The 19,919-nt window shown below is 39.1% G+C and overlaps 1 protein-coding gene across 4 annotated transcripts in view; it reads left to right on the top strand.

The window, feature by feature from the left end:
- Nucleotides 1-19,919, top strand: part of C2H8orf34 (chromosome 2 C8orf34 homolog) — a 352,576-nt gene that overhangs the window by 180,102 nt on the left and 152,555 nt on the right. For all 4 annotated transcript variants that reach the window (XM_043539523.1, XM_043539522.1, XM_037892467.2 and 1 more), the window contains exons 9-10: nt 8,026-8,111; nt 12,513-12,586. In XM_043539523.1, the coding sequence (XP_043395458.1) occupies nt 8,026-8,111; nt 12,513-12,586 (160 nt within the window). The remainder of the gene's footprint in view (nt 1-8,025; nt 8,112-12,512; nt 12,587-19,919) is intronic.

Below are 19,919 nucleotides of genomic sequence, written 5' to 3'. Positions count from 1 at the left end.
TGACTGTTCAACCTTAAAACAAAATAGGTCTCATGGAGCGATCACTGAAAGGATCTGCAGAAGAACATTAGATGTAAAGGAAGGATTTGAAAAAAGGGAAGGTTGTACTGTAATGAACAATCTTGCTCTTGCAGAGGCAAGGATTACGTTACAGAATAGGTCTTTTTGAAAAATCTAACTTTTATTACTGGCTTTTATAATGTCTTTTATTCAAAGGTCTCATAGGGATTTAAAATCATTGTAATAAATATGGGCTTGCACAATAATTTACCATATCTTAACTGAACATTAAATTAGTTTATGTACAGTACAACGATAAAGTCTTTTCAGTGTTCTAGGCAGTAATCAGTTGCCTCTCGCTCACAATAACAAAGCTTCTCTGTCAGAGCCATAAAAAACCTTCATAACAAAGAAAGTGAGGGATTTGAGACATGAAATTTACATTAAAATATAGATATTTTAAAACACAAATTATCAAAATGACTGTATTCAGAATCTCTAATTTGTAAACACTTCCCTGATAGAAAGAAGTGTGATAGACCAGTAATATAATAATAGTGTTCAACCATTATTAGATCTTGAGATCTTGGCGTCATTGTGGATAGTTCTCTGAAAACATCCACTCAATGTGCAACGGTAGTCAAAAAAGAGAACAGAATGTTGGGAATCATTAAGAAAGAGAGAGATAATAAAACAGAAAATATCATATTGCCTCTATATAAATCCATGGTACACCCACATCTTGAAGACTGCGTGCAGATATGGTCGCCCCATCTCAAAAAAGATATATTGGAATTGGAAAAGGTTCAGAAAAGGGCAACAAAAATGAGCAGGGGTATGGAATGTCTGCTGTATGAGGAGAGATTAATAACACTGGGACTTTTGAGCTTGGAAAAGAGATGACTAAGGGGAGATATGATTAAGGTCTATAAAATCATGACTAGTGTGGAGAAAGTAAATAAGGAAGTGTTAGTTACTCCTTCTCATAACACAAGAACTAGGGGTGACCAAATGAAATGAATAGGCAGCAGGTTTAAAACAAACACAATTAAGTATTTTTTCACACAATGCACAGTCAACGTGTGAAACTCCTTGCCAGAGGATGTTCTGAAGGCCAAGACTATAACAGGGTTCAAAAAAGAACTAGGTAAGTTCATGGAGGATAAGTCCATCAATGCCTATTAGCCAGGATGGGCAGGGGTGGTGTCCTTAGCCTTTGTTTGCCAGAAGGTAGGAATGGGTGACAGGATGGATCACTTGATGATTACCTGCTCTGTTCATTCTCTCTGGGGAACCTGGCGTTGGCCACTGTCGGAAGACAGGATACAGAGCTAGATGATACTTTGGTCTGACCCAGTATAGACATTCTTAAGTTCATTATAGAATGCTATAGTTCATACATGTATTGTACTTTGAAAGCATAATTAGTCCTCACAACATCCTTGCGACATACATAAGCCTTATTATGTAGCTGGGCAAGGTGCTCGTGGGAGCTGAACAACTGTGAAAATGAGGCCATGTAGTTTGGTACCTAAATATGGATTTAGATACTTAACTTTAGGCATGCATGACAGAACAAGAATTAATACTCAGAAATTCCTGAATAGCAGTCTCATATTCAGTCAACTAGACTATGCTGCTTCCCTGTAAAAACCGATAGCAAGGAAACATCTCAGAAGTGTAGACTCCAGAATCCCAGATCAAGTTCTCTGTGAAGTCAGGCCTTAAAGCTAATATGAAAAATGGGGAAACTAAATCCCTCTGCAAAATACAAACAGCCTTTTGAATTTGTCTGACAAAAAAGGAAGAAGTCAAAGTTCACCCCACATATAAAACAACACTTTCCCAGAACTGGAAATTAGATTGGAACAACAATTCTCAAACTGGTGACTCATGTGATGGCTGTCAGAATGGTGGTCAATGGAGAGCTAACTAGTCATATGGTGGTGGCTTTCCTCTTTCTTTCCAGCTGCTACATAACAGTAAAACACATTTCATAATGCATTAAATGTTTTCTTGTAACTTTTATATTGAGAGGCTTGATGAAGCTGTCCCTGGAATGCCGTTTGTGCACTGGCCAACAGAATGGAGGGTGGGGGGTTTTCCAGGTGATCCGTGAGCCAATCTCTCTAGTAAGATGTTTACACTGAAAAAGTTTGAGGACCCCTGGATTGGAAGATGTTAGAAACCCCCATTTTAGAGTAGCCCAGTGACAAGGGAAGTTTGATTCTTGTTGGCAATTGGATGTTCCATTATCAAGAGATGTTTTCTCTTCTCTCACCCTCCTTCAGCTGGGCCAGTAGGAAAGTGGAACTGTAGATCTAAATTTAAGAGTGAGTTATCCCAAATGCATATTCATAATGCCTCCACTATCTAGGCCATTAACTAATGGGAAAAAAAACATAATTTAATCTCTGTGAAATCCCCCTACTGCATCTTTCCATCTTGAGAATGGAAAGATGAAATATTAATTCCCCATTAGTCTGTCTTGTTTTCCTTTTGGTTTGTAACAATGGAACTAGCATAGCAGTTTAATATCTGATGCTTCTTAGGGGACTGCCTCCTGTACTTGAAAGGAGATGAAGTCAATAATTCTATGAGGTCTTTTCCATCTCTGACATCTATAATCGCAGGAGTTGCAGTGTGACTTTTGGTAGTTGTGATATCACAGAACAATGCATTTTGGGATGTTCCTGCCACACAGGAATTGCCCTTGAGAATAGAAACAATAATTTTGTATTGTATTAGCCAAAACTAATTTCTGTGCGGAATACTCCCAACAGCCTCATCTGTAGGAGGGTTTGCAACATAATTCAAGCAATAACTCAAATTGTTATTTTAGTTTAGCAGTACACATTTGAGCAGAGGCTGCATCTCAGGCAATTGCACCTGGTCAGTTTAATATCCAACTGCATTCTGTTTTGATAATATGAATGCTCCTGTTGCAGTCTGTATCTTAAAGAATTTGACCCTAAATTCAGAGGCTCCGATTCAGCAAAGCATTTAAGCATGCGCTTAACTTTAAACATGCAAATAATTTCATCGATTTAAGTGCTTTGCTGAATCAGGGCTATAGTGTGTGGTTATGTGTCACCTCCATGATTGTGGGGGTTAATTTTTCACTTTGCAGGGTAAACTTTATATGATAAGATTTAAAAAAAGATTGTCTTGCTTGAAGTAGTCACTTACAATTTTAGTGCGTCAGTCAATGCTGAGAGAATAATTAGCACTGTAGCTAAGAGGGCATCTATATGCAAATATATTTTCAGTATTTTAGCAATATTATATACTGTGTAAGTGTCAGAAACATTTATAGAAAGTATCACCCTTTCAGAAGACAGGAAGTCAAAAGAAATATTTTTGTAATTGGATTTTAAAAGGAAACTAATGTTTCTTATTGCTTACATTAATCACTGCCATTTTTCAAATAATACTGTGCTTATAGATTATTTATTTTATTTTTAGGAGTATGAAAAGAAGTTTTTCAAAGTGCTCGATAAAAAGGTTCTCTAATTACAACCTTGGATTTAATTTTTGAATTGGTCTTTCCTTCCTCTGATGTGGACATGGGGGATTTTGATAGAAGTGTTTCAATGAGGGAATGTAGCTAACATTGTTACTTCTGGTTTTATATCACCTTATTTTCTAAATGTGCAAGGGGCCAGTATTGCACTGATTCACATTCATGCCTGTACCTGCTCATGTATCTTATGCAACTCTATCAGGCCTGATCTCATAGTCGTTATTCAGGAAAACCTTGATCCTGGAATCCCTGGGACTTTTGCTTGAGTAAGTACTGCAGGACTGGGCCCTTAGTTGTACATAATCTGAGAAGTAATAATTCTTGTATATTTATACAAATTGCTGTATATGCTGCAGTTCAGAATTTTTTACAACTTCTCAATACATTTTATGGCCCAAATCCTGCCCTGGTTTACATCATCTGCAGCTGCAACCACATAGAGGTTCCACAGAAGTTAAGCTTAGCACAGCAGTTTAGAATAGCAATAACACTGTAATTTCTGCACAAAAATCTCCAGGCTGGCCAGGGGATGTTGCCATAGAGAATGGGGACTCCCACTCCCTTTTGCCTTCAGGCCAACTTCCAGAACCCTTCCTCTGCTTGGTCCCAGGAGAGGCAGGGGGATGGTAGCACCAGGTTGGTATCCTCTGGTTCTGGATAGATAAAGGTTTGAGTAAGGTGCTTAAGGAATGCCTCCGCCACCACATGCTTTAGCAGAGGCAACAACTGGGCCCAAGGAAATGGCATTGCGTGCCTAGATACAGTAAAAGTATCTACATTTGTCTCTCTCGGAGACCCAAATGCAGCTGATTTCACAAAACTATACCAATCACCTCTACTGTAGGAGATCACTGTACAGATAGTGTGGATGTGGAAAAATATTGGATATTAGGAATCAAGTATTGACCCACATTAAAGAAAATAACGTGTAACACCAGAGGGCAGCCAGCTATTTCAGAAAGGTCTTGTTACCTGAATTAGATTTAAAAGGACACACTGTCAGATAAGCAGAATTTTCAGAAGTATTTACTAGTTAGGAGTTCCTCACTTTCTGGATGCTTTGCAGACAAGGGGCCTGCCTCTCCATTGCCCTGCACCCATGTCATCATTTACACCAGTGCAGAGCGATTGTAAAATGCTACCAAATCAGACTGGTACTATTTTATATCCCCTTTGCACTGGTGTAAAAGACTATGCAAGATGAGGGGCAAAGAGAATCAGGGCTTAAGATCCCTATGCTAAAGAGTTTTTACCTTGAGTCCTGTGTGGAATCAGAGTCAGTGGAACTGCATGCAAAATCAGGGGTCTATGCATGCCAATGCCTTTGCAGTATCAGATCCTAAAGAATTAACAGAAGTCTTTGTGCAGTGCTTCCCATGCTAATAGTGGCTGCAGCATGATGCAACATAGCTCCCCTTAGAAGACATTCAGCAAGAATAAATCAACAGGAAAGCAGCATAAACCAAGAAAGGAGTAGCAAGTCTGATCCTTTTTTCAAATGTGATGCTACTCCTAATTTAGTGTGTGGCATCTAAATACTATGGGAGCAACACTTAGAAATGCAAAGAAATAGAGTAGATTAGATAGAAATGCCTTCTTGGAGGAACTGAGACAGAGTTCATCTGTGATCTGAGGTACTGTGTAGTTTGATTCAGTAGTTTGAGATATACCATAAAATTTAAAACATATTGTATAAGGATGATGTCTGTGTTTACCAAAACCACTAAAAATTGAAAATGAAGGCAATAAAAACTTTGAAAAACTTTTTCGGAGACCTCAAGACAAAGGAAAAATATTTTAGCACTTAAAAGACAATATTTTTGGTGTAGCAACAAAATAATTGCATTCTGTAGAGGAAAAGGCACACAGTAAAAGAATCTGTTTAATCCTAGCACTCAATAAGTGAAGATATGTAGGAGCTGTGTGATTTTTAGCCTTTTAAGAAGAGTTTGGTAAATCTAATGTATATTTATTTAACTTTACAAAACGAAAATCCATTTTAATATATGTCAACATGTCAGATATATTTAAATAAATACATTGTTGCATGCTGGAATGGAATCCAGATAATGACAAACAATATTTTTCCATACAAAAACTCCCATGGAATGGTTCTCTGAATGTTTAGTCCTGAGCAGAGACCTTGTGTACCTTTCTATGGGGCATATGTCCTAAGAGATAGCATAGGACAATACTCAAGTGGCCTATTTGTGAACAAAATGAGTTCATTATGTAAGGGGGTGAAGCGGACAACTCATCTACTGTTCAGGCAGGAGGAGCAGAGCTATTTGGTTGGTGATGTGAAGACCAATCAAACTTGTCTTTGATGAATGCTTATCCCTGTTTTCATGTTGCTTCTCCTTGCCCTGTTGGAAAAGCAACTGCTTCAGGAAATGGAAGTTACTATAGCCCTAGAACTAGGGGCCCAGATCTTTGCTCTGCTCAGCCTAACTGATTTAGGAGCCTTCGTCTCATTGAAAGTTATCGGAACTTAGGCTCCTAAGTACCAAAGTCACTTCTGAAAATGCACCTATCTCCAAATGGAAAACACTTGAGTTCAGAATAGCTGAAGCAGAACCTGGGATACTTATGGAGCTTCTGTTTTGGAGACCACTGAAGCCATTAAATAGCCCTAATGATATTTCTAAATGTTATGTTCTTACCGTCTGGAGCAACTTCAAATGAAAGTTTTCATGGATTTGTATTGGGCATTATGAGATGAACAAAAACTATCACAAAGGTGATAAGGGCAAAATCATTAACATAATGGCTAAAGATGCTATTTTCTAGAAAACAGTAGACAAAGAGAAGATAACTTACAACCCAGATGTTACAAGAGGAGAAACAAAGTCACCAAACTGGTGTTGGGGAGAGGGTGAATAGCTGTATGACCTCAGATTACTTTGAGATTGGAAATGAAAACCAGCCAGTAAGAAAAAGAGCAGCATGGCTTGGATTAACCAGGTCAGAGTGAGACAATGACAGAGTGAGGGAGTGAGCACTGAGAGAGAGAGGGACATTCTTGTAGAGTTTAATTAGATATGATTCTGTGCTTGTAACCTCAAGGTTTTGTTCCAATGAGCTAGAATGTTGTAGTTCCTAGACTCTGCTAAATTCATTCAATTTAAATTTGTTTTTTAATATTCTCCATGTTCTAATAAACATCCCTCCATTTAAGATTAACTATAGATAATTGACATTTATATGCGATTAAGTGCTGCAAATCGTTACCCAAGGATGAAAACAAGACTCAGGGTTCAGAGGAGCCTGAAGAGGGCCAGTGGGACTCATCTAAGCACTTGATTAGAAACATAAGGAAGAAGGGCACTTATTCCTAAAAAGTGCTGCTGAGACACTGATTGCAGTCTGTAGACGCAAAGAGGAAAGCATAGGGAACTGAAAAAAGAAGGTGCTTTTACACACATTTTCTCTTCTGTAAAAGTATAACTGAAAATATGCAGTGGTGTTGTAACCATGTCTGTCCCAGGATATTAGAGAGACAAAGTGGGTGAGGTAATATCTTTTACTGGATCAATTTCTGTTGGTGAAAGAGACAAACTTTCAAGCTCTCACCCACCTTGTCTCTCTAATATATATAGAGAGATGCTTCTGATTGATTTAAATGGGTTATAAAAAAAAACCAAATTCACATTAAGCACTTAGTAGCATATCAAGACATCTGAAGGCAATATCCCCAGCGGGAGGATATCTCCATTGGACCCATAAATATTAGCACAAGTCTTACAAGATTATGTACTGGAGATTTCAGTTGAATCTTTCCCCAGGGTCAGTTTCTTTTACTGAACATTTTGGGATGTGTGCTAGATGGAGCTACTCTGTAGTGTCCCCTTCAGGGCCATCCATGGCACTGCAGGCACTTCCTGCTTTAGTCCACAAGTTCTTGAAGCTTGAAGCAGGGTGGGCTGTGCCATCAGTTTGGCATCAGCCTCGAAACAGTCAAGTAACAAAATAATAAATTCTTAATTTAGCTTTCTGTGCCTTTAAATAAACAAACAAAACTAAAAGGAAAGCACTTAGTGGTGGTGCCTGAAGGCAAGGCTCTGACCTTGCCCCTGGGTTCTGGGCTAGCACTGAGGAGCTCCTCTTCTTTCCCACATTCACTCAGAACTGCCCCCTGAGAAGAACCAGGCAAGCCTTCTTAACTTGGCCAGCTAGCTCCCGATTGGTCAGTGTCTCCTCCTGGCCATTCTAGTCTTTGGAGGACTAAGTCTTGTTGCTAGCCAGTCTGAACTGGTTTTCCTTGCACAGAGGTGTCAGGGCACTGAGACCTCAAGCAGGGGGCAGAGAAGGCTATAATGTGGGTAATGAAAGTTTGCACGTTTGAATCATGAATATCTATTTTCTAGCTAATATTGTCATTTAATATTTGGAATGTTAAGTGGTTGGATATGGCCAGGAATAAACTACCCCAGTCTCATATCTACAGGTCAATTCAGAAAGAACAATTCAGAAATCTATATTACATGTTTTTCTTCATTTAGGCTGCAAGGAGGTAACTTGGCAGAAACGGCAGAGGATGTCTCACTAGTGTCTCAGACGACTGAGCAAGCGGCATCAGATTCCAATGGTAAGTTATACAATATATGTGCTGCTGCCCTTCACAGCAAAACATAATAATGAAGAAATAGTGGGGGTCAAATAATATATTGTAATCAAAAAATAATTAAATACATTTAGATTTAAACTCCACACCAAAGAATGCTTGTCCAGCACTGATCATCCTTGACAATAAAAATGAGTTATGCAATAGCTCAAAAGAGCAGTAGTACTTCTATGATTAGGGTTGTGCATTGAGATCATACTAATCAGCAGTGAGCAGGCAACCTACATTTTTCTCCCAAGAGAAATCCTGCCTCCAACTGTCTGAGCCCTCCTCTAATTCCCACACCAACATATGGGCTTTGTGGTGTGCCTGGGACAAGTTTGGGCTATTTTGCGCCGGGATAGGGAAAAGTGGAAATGGGCCTTTTTGTGAATGTTCTGCCAGCAGGCTTCTCACTTTCATACCAATGGGGGGGGTCTAGCCTGATCTCAGCTACAGCAGTTATGTCATGGGGAAGGAGGTAGCCCCTCAGATTGGAACAGTTTTGGGTACAAAATGTCTAGATGTAAACAACTTTGATGTGGATCTTTTTGGATTTTATCAGTCACCCACCAGTTAAGCCATTTTTGAGCCTGGTAATAAAAGCAAAACAAAACAGAACTACTGTGGACTGTAACAAATCTACTTTTACTTATTTCACTGAATGTCTGCCCTCCTGAATAACTGGAGACAATAGCAACCTAAATCTTCTGCTGGTATTTGGATAGTCTTCAGTTGTTGCCTCATTCCTCACCCTCATTTTGCAAACAGTGAGTGTCAGTGCTTGTAACTGAGTATGTGTCACTAAATAGAAAATTACGCTTTTGTTTGGAGGTTAGCTCTCCTCCTTCCTGCCCAAACACCCTTGTCCCAAAACAATAATGCACTCTGCCATGCTGTCACAGAAGGATATCTCCATTGGACCCATAAATATTAGCATATGTCTTACTCAACTGAAATCTACTGTAGATAGTATTGTCTTTCCCCAAAGTTGATTTCTTTTATTGAACATTTTGCGATGTGTGCCAGGTGGGGCTACTCTGAGTTGCCCCCTTCAAGGACATGACTGGTGCTAGCAGCAGAAGGTGGGCAACAAGGACTTTAGTAACTCAGTCAGTGGTTATGGGTCCATTATAGGAGAGGGTGGATGAGGTTCTGTGGCTTGCAACGTGCAGGAGGTTAGACTAGATGATCATGTTGGTCCCTTCTGGCCTTAAAGTCTATGACTCTATGACAGAACACTCCTGCTATGGGATGGAGACTCCTGCATCTGATGGGCATTTGGAGGAATTGAGGACATCCCCAAATCCTGTGCTTCCTCTCCAAAGATACTTAAAAGAGAAGGAGGGAGCAGGTTTCCTCAGTAATTGGCAGGCAAGTGGGGCAGGGACCCCCACCTTACCCCACACACATCTGCTTCTTGTGCGCGAGGAGCTGCACAGTAACAACCCACAACCCAGAAAGACAAAAAATGTAGCCTCCAGGGAAGAGGAGAGACGGCAGCAGTCATGTACTGCCAAAATTTTAACAAGGGGCTCTCTCAGAAATGTTCTGCCTCATATGGCATTCCCTGGGCAAAATATTCTCTTCTTAAAATGTTTTTTTCTTAAAGTGTTGACCAGCAATATATTTTGATTGAAAAATGACTCTTTCATAAGTAGGCACAATCCAGAAATAGGCATGAAACTCATAGCTGCCCAGCCGATCAATCTTTACTATATTTACAGTACAGCCTGATTTCTGCATATCTTATATTTCCCTGCAGTTGGTATTGCATATGTGGTGACAATCATCTCCAAACAGTAGAAAATCTTTTAAACACTGTTGGAAAACTCCTACAATACTAAGCAGAGCTATTCGAATACATTTCCAATTTTTAGTTACATCCTATGAGAATGCATCATAAGATAAACCTTTCTGCTAGGGTTTTTGGTTTTTTTTTTTTAAATCAGGCTTGTCCAATGTAATTTGAGTTTATTTTCTGTTCTTAGTTATCACTGCTAATCATGCTGTACTCCCTGCTGAGAGAGGAGTTATATACTGAGAAATGCTGATGCTAACCATTGATTCAGAATACACAAGCACAGTGCTGATGCTTAGCAAAATTAAAGTGCATGCCTCTGTTTTTGGATAGTGATCTGCTACTTAGATAGTGGGCATGATGTTAAGTTATTAGATCTGGAATACTTCTCTTGTACATTTTAGAATGTATTGGGTTTAGAATGAATTCGCTAAATATCTGGTCTAGCAACCCATACTCATGAATAATCCAGGATCATGCAATTCAGCCAACTGAAGTCAATGTGATGATTCGTGACAGGATTGCTTATGTGAGTAAAAGCTGCAGCATTAGGCACTAAACTAGGTTCACTGAGAATTCAGGGCCTAATTTTGATTTCTACTATGTGGGTTTTACATTAGCGTAACCCTGTTGAATTAAATGGATTCATGTATGATCTAATCTAATGTTAATGAGAGAATAAAATTAGACCCTCAGTATTAAGATTTTAGAATACAAGACTTTTGTAATAATGTTATAAATCAACTCTTATCTTTGCATGGAACCATATATCTTCACTAAAAATGATAAGCAGAGGAATTTAATAGCTCAGTACCAAATACTGCTCACAGCAAACAGCCTGAGTGTCCCTAGGTTATGTTACAGGAATTTCCATGGAGGTTAGGGGTGGGGAGAAGCAGCTCCTCCACAGGTCTGTTATGGATTCACTACCCCAGCCTCTGCTCTTTTCTTGGCATGTCCCCAGCTGGGGTCCATGGTGGTGAAGACACTCTGCAAAGCATTCCTCGTCTGCTCTGCAGCAGGACCACGAGTCCCATTGCTGTCACAACGCTATCTGCTGTTGGGGAAGCAATATTCCTCCCCCCCCCCCCCCCCCCCAGCTTGCGATTTTTCAGCTTGAATACTGAGGAATACTTGCTGCAGCAATTAAAGCATTCACTTAACAACTAATAAGGGTGTGATCCTGGCCCCCTCATGTAAAGAAGTGCACCTTACTCTGCAAGAAGTCCCCATGAAACCAGGGAGAACAGGCCCAAAATGTGAAAACTGTAATAAAAATATCATCTTGAATTGAAACATATCTTTACAGTCAGTGCATGCTTTCATGGGGAATCAAATACGAAAGTTGTACTAGAGAACAAATTGCTAAGGTGAAAGAAATAAAGAGCATGAATTGTTATGGGAAGCATCTAGTGCTAAAATATTGCTGCAGTTGATACAAGTATAATGTAAAATGAGATTCTTCACGATATGGTGCTTAGCTGCATAAATGTCCAAGGTACAGGAGGGAATTTGTTTCCTTTGGCAATTTTAACTGAAACACTCTGAAAAGAAGAAAAATAGTATAAATGTTGCTATACACAGTACATATGTGGTATTTATAGGTTTATTGTGTTGGGGTAAAGATTATGTTGTGTGATATAGTGTAATTAGTGAGTTTAATCAACTTTAGCTGTCTATTTATTATACAAACAATTCTTTGTTGTGAAAATTACAATCCCCTCTTCGTATACATTATTGGTTTCTATTTTCTGCTCCATGTAATTAACCAACAAATGATTTCTAACTAGGAGTGTTTAAAAAGGCTATAGTGAATGTTCTATAAACTCTTTTCCTGTAAACAGTAGATCTATTAAAAATTTCCAGGTTTGCATTCTGATGTATTGGAAAAAGTATTTAAATGAGGGTGTTAATTATTAGCATAGGTAGGGTAGATGTGCTTAGTTTTAAACATGTACGTACTATTTCATCTGAGACTGTTATGGCCAAATTCAGGGCTGAAATTAATGAAGCAGAGGCCTATGTGGGATAGTCCATGCAGAATTCAGCGTATAATTTAATTTCTAATGACACTTGTGTCTTAATGTTAATGGAAAACAATTCTTATACTTTGAGGTTTCTGAACGTTACCCTCTAAGACTGCTAGCATTTCTGTTTTCCAAGGATGTTTTCTTTTAACAGCACTCCAGTGGGAGTCTAAATTGGTTTGATTAAATTAAAGCTGCTTAACTGTGCTACTGTACACACTAAAGGACAAGCAGGATTTTGTTTTAATAGTTAAACTAATAATAAAATTAATAAGCTGCAGACATCTTGGCAGCTATATTTAGTTCTTTGTCACCCTAATCCATTTAGAAATACTCTCCCACATTCTACCAAGCCATTATTCACACACAGTAACTGAGCTCAAACCTAGACATGCATTAAAATCTACACAAAGTATAACTTAAACCCAACACTTGTTCTGTAGTCACATTTACCATCCTGGCAGTTAATTTACAGATTTTACATTTTCTGTGAGATTAATTATACTCTAATTAATTAGATGAATGTGACATTACTACTTTTCTACCTCTTTGGAACAGCTTCAGTGCCTGGGGTGGAAACACTGATGGAGGATGCTGATGAATTTGAGAGTGCATCTCAAATAAAAGGACCTGTAAGTATCTTCATTTACTGATGTGCCAACCTGCCAAAACAATCTGTTGAAATAAGACTTTATATAAAGCTGAAGGGTATACATGAAAAATAATACCTGAATGATGAATTCTGTGGTAATGTTGATTCCTTCATTGGGGCAGGAGATACTACCTTGAAACTATTTTTTTTCCTGTACACTTGGAACCATACAAGTCTTAATGGCAACATAGTTACCACTGAGAGCAGTGGAAGTTCCACACGTGGATCCAAAGCATTGTATACAACTCCTCTGCTATTAAGGAAGGTTAAATAGCTGTTTCACCAGCTTGGTATTTTTTGCTTTATTGATGACAGTAAATTAATCTAATTCTAAATTTAGTTATGAAATTTGCATTTAATATCTCTGAGTACAATTTAGGCCATTTGATATTGGGTGCTAGGAAACCATTAAAAGTGAAAGAAGTACTTGTTTAAAGTATCGGATTAATTTTTGTTTAAATGATGAAATGTTAAATCTGATAAAATTTGAAACAAAGTTCTTATTTTGGAATGCAGGAGAATGTTATAAAGGTTGTAGAAAATATAGTTAGAGCTAAAACTATTTGAAGTCCAAAGTGGCCATGTGTAAAGACTGAGAGCAGAGTATGCCCAAGTAAATTACTACAGTATTTCTCAAGCAAACAAAACAGAAACTAAACTAAAAAGTAAACAACTGCCTCCTACTGGTGAAGTTTAGAAACTTACTTAATTAAGCTTCATATTGGTATATTATGAAGTAATAAGTGTTGCTCACATACAGGAATTCTATTTTGTTATCTCCCTTAAATGCAGATAAGATGTAATGAATCCCTTCCCCAAAGTGAAAAGTAAGTAAGCCAATTTAGTTGTTGTTTTGGCTAAGGAAAGAAGGGCTCTATTGCTAACAATTAGCATATCATAGAATATCAGAGTTGGAAGGGACCTCAGGAGATCATCTCAAAGCAGGACCAATCCCCAATTTTTTTTGCCCCGATCCCTAAATGGCTCCCTCAAGGACTGAACTCACAACCCTGGGTTTAGTGGGCCAATGGTCAAACCACTGAGCTACCCCTCCCGCCTCTGTAGTTTGTGATCATACAACCACTTAACAAATACTAATAATACTAAATAATATTTAGCCCTTACAGTACCTTACATCCAATGATGTCAGAGCAATTCACAGACATGAACTGATTTTAAGCCTCACAACACCTGTGTAAGATAGATAGGAACAGAGATGTATAGCCAAAGGAATAGGAGAATTTTGTGTGTTGGCTTGAGGCGCCTGTTAATTTTCCAAATTATGCTCTGCTTCACATGGAGCTTTCAGCAAGCATAGTAATAAATTCACTTTCTATTTTTTTTCTTATTGAATCGAAAACCATGACTATCACTTTTAATTTTTCCACCTTGGCAAAAATTGTAGCAGGGGGTGAGGAGGACAGGTTTCCATGGCCAGCATTTTTTAAAATTGAATTTAATGAAGGAGGGAAGAGACAGTGAAGGAAAATAGTTCAATCTGTTTATCAAACAAAGGCTACAGCATTTTACAGCCTTGCATATTGATTATTTTAGATGTAGATGTAACTGTGTATTTCATATAGCCATATCTCATTTAGAGCTCTGCTTGTCATTCATCACCTTGTCTTTGTGTCTAATCGCATTTTAAAGACTATGATTTACAACAATAGCTAGGAATGTGAACGGGTACTTTTTTGTGTGTTTTTTCCAAACATAGTTTAAATGAGTTACACTTACAATTAAAACACAGATATCCTGAAGAAAGAAAGGTTGATCCAGTGGTAGGGCATTTGTCAGGGACTCAAGACCTACGTTCAATTCCATGCTCCCCCAAAGACTTCCTTTTGGTAAGTTACTCATTGTGACGCAGTTCTTTATTGGTAAAATATGGTGATAATGCTTACCAGGAGTGTTGAGGACAAATACGCACATTAAATAATGTAAGGCACATAGGTACTTATAGGATCCCCTTCACCATAGTATAGGGTTGCCAGCTTGGTATTATTTAAAAACCAGAACTCCAGCAGAGTGCCAGAACATCCCCTGCCCTGCCTCTTTTCCCCGAGGCACCACCCCATCCTGTCTCTCCTGCCCAAAGCCCTGCACTGCCCCTTCCCCAGAGGCCCTGCCTCTTCTCCCGAGGCCCCACCCAGTCCACTCCTCTTCTCCCCTTCCCCATTCTCTCACTGCTTTCCTCTCCTACGACTCCTCCCCCGCCTCTCCCCCGACTGCCTGGGTCAGGAGGAACTTGCCTGCGAAGCCAGGGCTGGAAGCTGCAGCCACCCAACACAGGTAGGAGGCGACCCTGGCTGAGTAGGGGCTGGATGTGATGACCCAGCACCTCACCACCTCCCCCCCCTCAGTAACTGCACTTTTGAGTCTCCGGTCAGTAGATTTGACCGGACACTCTCAGGTCCCCTTTCCAACCTGACTTTCTGGTCGAAAACCAGGGACCTGGCCACCCTACCATAATACCTAAGACAGACTAATAAGAGAGAATAAAAAATATACAGTAACTTTAAAATAATCTATTCAAAATATACACACTGATTTATTTCCACTTAAATAACCTCAAAAACACTTATACATACCATGTAAAAGCTTAGGGGGGCGGGGGAAGAGAACAATAACTATATTAATCAAAGACTTCCCAGAAATGGAACCATTTTTTCCATGATAGTGTCACAGTTGGATTTCCTCCTACTCAAGAGTGGCTAAATCTGCTAATGCCGAATTTAATGCTAAGGATGTCTTCCAGTGCAGTAATATGAATCTTTTGGCATTTAAACTGGTCTTTAGCAGAAATTTCTTTGGAGCCTTATTTGTATTTGACAAGTTTGTTTTAATTCCTCCTCCCCTAATAAGAATGACCTGTTGTGGGACAAATCAACCAACCTTAGGGAAGAAGCGTCTTTCGGCGAAGAGTGGGAACTGAGAGGAGAGCTAAAGGAGTTCTTTTCAATATCCACAACTTGGAACCCACAATTTAGCCTTTTGGTTTGGACTTGCCTAAAGTAATGCCCATACCTGTACTTTGAAAATATTGGCCTCAGCTGGTATAAATTGTCATAGCTCCATTGAATATAACTTACACAATCTGAAAAACTACCTCATTATGTTTTTGTTGGACCCTTAAAGAGATAGGATCAATTATACATTTACATTACTGTTTTACAATCAAGAACATGACAAGCTAAATTTCTGACAAGTAGTAATAAACTATTATTATTAATGTTTTAGGTGTTCATCCCTAATGAATTTTCTAAGAGTCAAATGTGAAGTACTCTGTTTAGTCTGTCAAGTCTGATGTATGTCAAAACTGGAAAGGGCATATTGTAAAGTGAGATATCTAAAGATTACTGGTCTCTCTCTTTCTCTTTGCTGTAGAATTTTACCTAATATCCAATCAGCAGAAAACAAACAAGAAAGTTACTAAGTTATCCCAATCTCTGAATTTCCCAATGCGTCCCATATTTTGTCTATCTGTTGGGGCTCAGTCTTGCAAACATTTACTTCAGGTGATAGGACCTGTAACTGAGAATAGTCAATATAAGACTAGTGTGACTTCAGTAGGGCTACTCACAGTAATAAGTACTATTCCCAGTAGTAACTGTTTGTGGGACTATAAACTTTTTGGGGACAGATGGACTTTATTTTATCTATTGTACAACATAAAACACACTGGTGCTAAGCAAATAATAAATACTAATGACAAATAAATTGATGTATTTTAAGCAATAACATGATCTTCCCACTATTCCAGTTTTCTGCTGTTGTATCCAAACTAAAACTGAATTTATTTTAAATACACTTTATGATCTTTCCCAGTTTGTGATCTCAGCTGGAAATTCTCATTCACACTGCTTTTATATACATTTCATATAAGAAAGGTACCAAGGTGAAATGCTTGGCTTTTGCTTATGCAATTTTGCAGTGAGACAGGATTCTTCCCCCCCCCCGCCCCCCCCCCCCCCCCCCCCCCCCCCCCCCCCCCCCCCCCCCCCCCCAAAATAGCAAAATTCTGCAAAAATATTTCTCCTGGCAAACTTTAAAAAAATGTCAGTGAGCTAGAATTAATCTAGAAACTAAAAAATAAAATATAAGAGGAAATGTACTGGTACAAAATGGGGCACATAAACTGGACAGTTAACACCATGCAGTATGGCAGTTACCTTTTCAGAACCTGGAACAAGCAGGGCTTGTGCTTATTTTGTTTTCATGCAACTCTTTGTACTCACTCAACTCTGTCTTGCATGCTGACATAAAAACATTTTTTTTCTTCAAAAAATGATTGTGAGTCAACCCAATTCAAATGTAACAAAGGGAAAGAAAGTCATCCAACTGCAAAAGGCATTTTTTGCCCTTTATTTCTTACTGTGAAAACAAATACCCAATAAATTGTTTTATAGAGGTTTATTACTTCAAATATTTTTTCTCCTGTTTGCTCTGCTGGTTTATTGAGAACACACACACACACACACACACACACACACACACACACACACACACACACTAGATTTAAAAGTTGAACTCTTTGATGTACATTAAATATGACTATTTCCAATGCTATATAACTGAATTTGATTACAAATACTTTGCTATTCTTTTCCACTATTTTCTCATGAGGCTCAGTTCTGAAAAACACTTAAACATGAACCTAATTTTAAGCATGTTAATAGTCCCAACTACTCATGTGCTCAATGTTCAGTACTTTAACATAATGCTTAAACCCTTTGCTGGATTGGGTCAGCACTGAGCAAGATTGGGGCCTAAAATAAGAATTATTCTTAGGTTCTGATCCTGCACTGAGAATAGTGGTGGCACATCCCTGCACCTGTGTGAACTGAAAGGAATATTATTTATGTAGCACCATCAGTGTTCTAAGACCAACTTTTTCAAACCTGAGTACCTGCTTAAACCAACAAGAGCTCCAAATGCTTGACACCTCTGAAAATCAGTTCACTTTTGTGGGTGACTAAACATGGATTTAACTGATAAACTTTAAGCACTCAAATCTGAATTTTGGCTTTAACGTTTCAATCTCTGTGTCAGATCTAATTAATATTATTACACAAACTACTACATGACTAATACGTCCATCAGCTATTATAGTGTCACTTCATTTCTGTTAGATACCGTAAGACACAGTCAAGGTACAAAACAAAAATGATCCATTAATAATAATATAGCTAGTACACTGTCAACCATTTGATGTGATGTTTCTATATACAATGGCTCTGATTCTATATATACTCATGTGGGTGTTTGCAGGATAGGATTCTAAGGGCATTGGATTTTGGAGAGTGTCTTTAGGGAAAATATGTGTGAGATACTGACTGATGGGTCAGACTGGAAGTCCCACAGGTCTCCAAAAGCTTTCACATGCTTTATTTTTATTTTCTTAAATCCTGGACAAACTCTTTTTTGTTTTTCCTTCATAAAAGCATTGTGCCCAAACTGGACCTGTTCAAATAATTCTGTGAATTTTCCTGCTTAAAAAAATAAGCAACGGGACAGTTTCATCTTCCTTAATGGAATAGTGCTATAATTTTGTTTTTTTTTTTTTTTCAGATACTTGCTTCAAAATTGTCATGTCATATTATGAAAGGTCAGAGAAAAGATATATTTAAAGTCTCTAAAGTTCACCCTTTAGCTGAACACTTTGACCTAAGCTCTGTGGCCAGAGAGTGAAATGGACAGAATTTTCTAATGATCGTGTCTCTTGTTGTAGTCATGTTTTGCTGAATATGGATACAATTTCTTGGCAGTGACACTGAATTTAATTAAGTTGCTTGCTCCATGTGCTGACTCTTGTTCTGACCATGAGGCCAGACTCTGAAACATTTGCCTCTTTCACACCTCTGCCTTCACCATTCAATAAGTTTTATGGCAAACACTATGATTAAAACTTACACAGTTGCCTATTTCTCACTTACACATTTGCCAAAAGCACACATTGGCAAAAAAATAGTCATGTGTGGAAATGCAGGTGCAATTCTAAAGAACCATTCTGGGCTCTGGGAATATAAAGAACTAGGTGGAAATGAAAGTGATGAATCCATTTTCCTCCCACCTATAGTCATGGCCACTGGGTTAGGCTGCAGGTTTTGTACTTGGGGTCACCTGTCAGAAAGGGTCCTTCCTGGAATTGACTTGATGGTACCACAGGTGTCTCCGTCCCAGCTCCCCTGCTCCGAGCAACACAGAGGCCTCCTTGGCCTCCGTCCTTCCTTGTCCCTACCCTGTTCACTCCCAGTTTGTCTTCCCTGCTGTCTCCAGGTCCCATTCTTTGAAAGACATTGTCTCCCTGAACTGAAGTAAATTGTTAGGCTACTTAGTATAGTGTCTACACTTTTTTGCAAGTGTCAGCATGTGAATAGCAGAGCTCTCTGAGTGTAACATGGCTGCTTTTGCGCTGACCAGGCCTTTTCCTCCTGTAGCCCCCCCTCTCCAACTGGTTACCTTCTTTAATGCCAATCTGCTCACAGGTTTTGATGGACAGGTCTGGGTTCTTCTCGATCCTGCCACCCACTCAGCAGGGTGTATCTTCTTTATTTTTTCCTTTGAATTTATTTGGCGGTGCCTCCACCCACCTTGCTCCTTCCTGGCAGGGTCACCAGGGCAGCTTGGGAGGAAAATTCTAACCACAGGGTAATCCTCACTTACTTGCCAGATAGTTGGAGACCTCTAAGACATAACACAAACACATACAATATGTTCAACACAATAATTATATTAAACAGGAGACAAATATAACATAACAGGGTAAAACATTATTTTTAGGTTCACCTGTGCCCACGCTGCTAATAACTGTGACTTTCCTCAGTCACGTGACTCAATGTAGCAAATGTAAGGTTAGTGTCCTGTTGGTACGCATACTTTGCAGGGGCCCTCGATGACTACAAGATTCATCTCTGCAGTGGTTTAGCAGTGTGGCTGACTGGGTTCAGCACAGATCAAAGGACTCACAAGTGAGAGGTGGTGGTAAATTCCTCCACAGGTTTAATATGCAGCAGGTTATAAAATCCCCAAACCCTTACTCCTTGGTTTGAGGACACAGTTCAGGGAGTACGGGGTCCCCAAAACATATTCCCTGACTGACTAGCTAAAAGATGGTGCACTCTCAAACTCCATGAATGAGCCTCAGGTTCAGAGATGACTCTGGACTCCTCAGTCACTCCTCTGCTGGCAGGGATCCTCTTCAGGCAGGAATCAGGTGGCTTCGATCCCAGGATTTCCCCTCACCACAAAGGGGTGCAGGCTCAAGGTGCAGATTACAGAACTGTACTAAAATCCAAACTGTAGTCTCCTAG

This window comes from Chelonia mydas, chromosome 2 (assembly GCF_015237465.2).
Source record: "Chelonia mydas isolate rCheMyd1 chromosome 2, rCheMyd1.pri.v2, whole genome shotgun sequence".
Classification (NCBI taxonomy): Eukaryota; Metazoa; Chordata; order Testudines; family Cheloniidae; genus Chelonia; species Chelonia mydas.
This window is presented reverse-complemented; position numbering and strand designations above follow the sequence as displayed.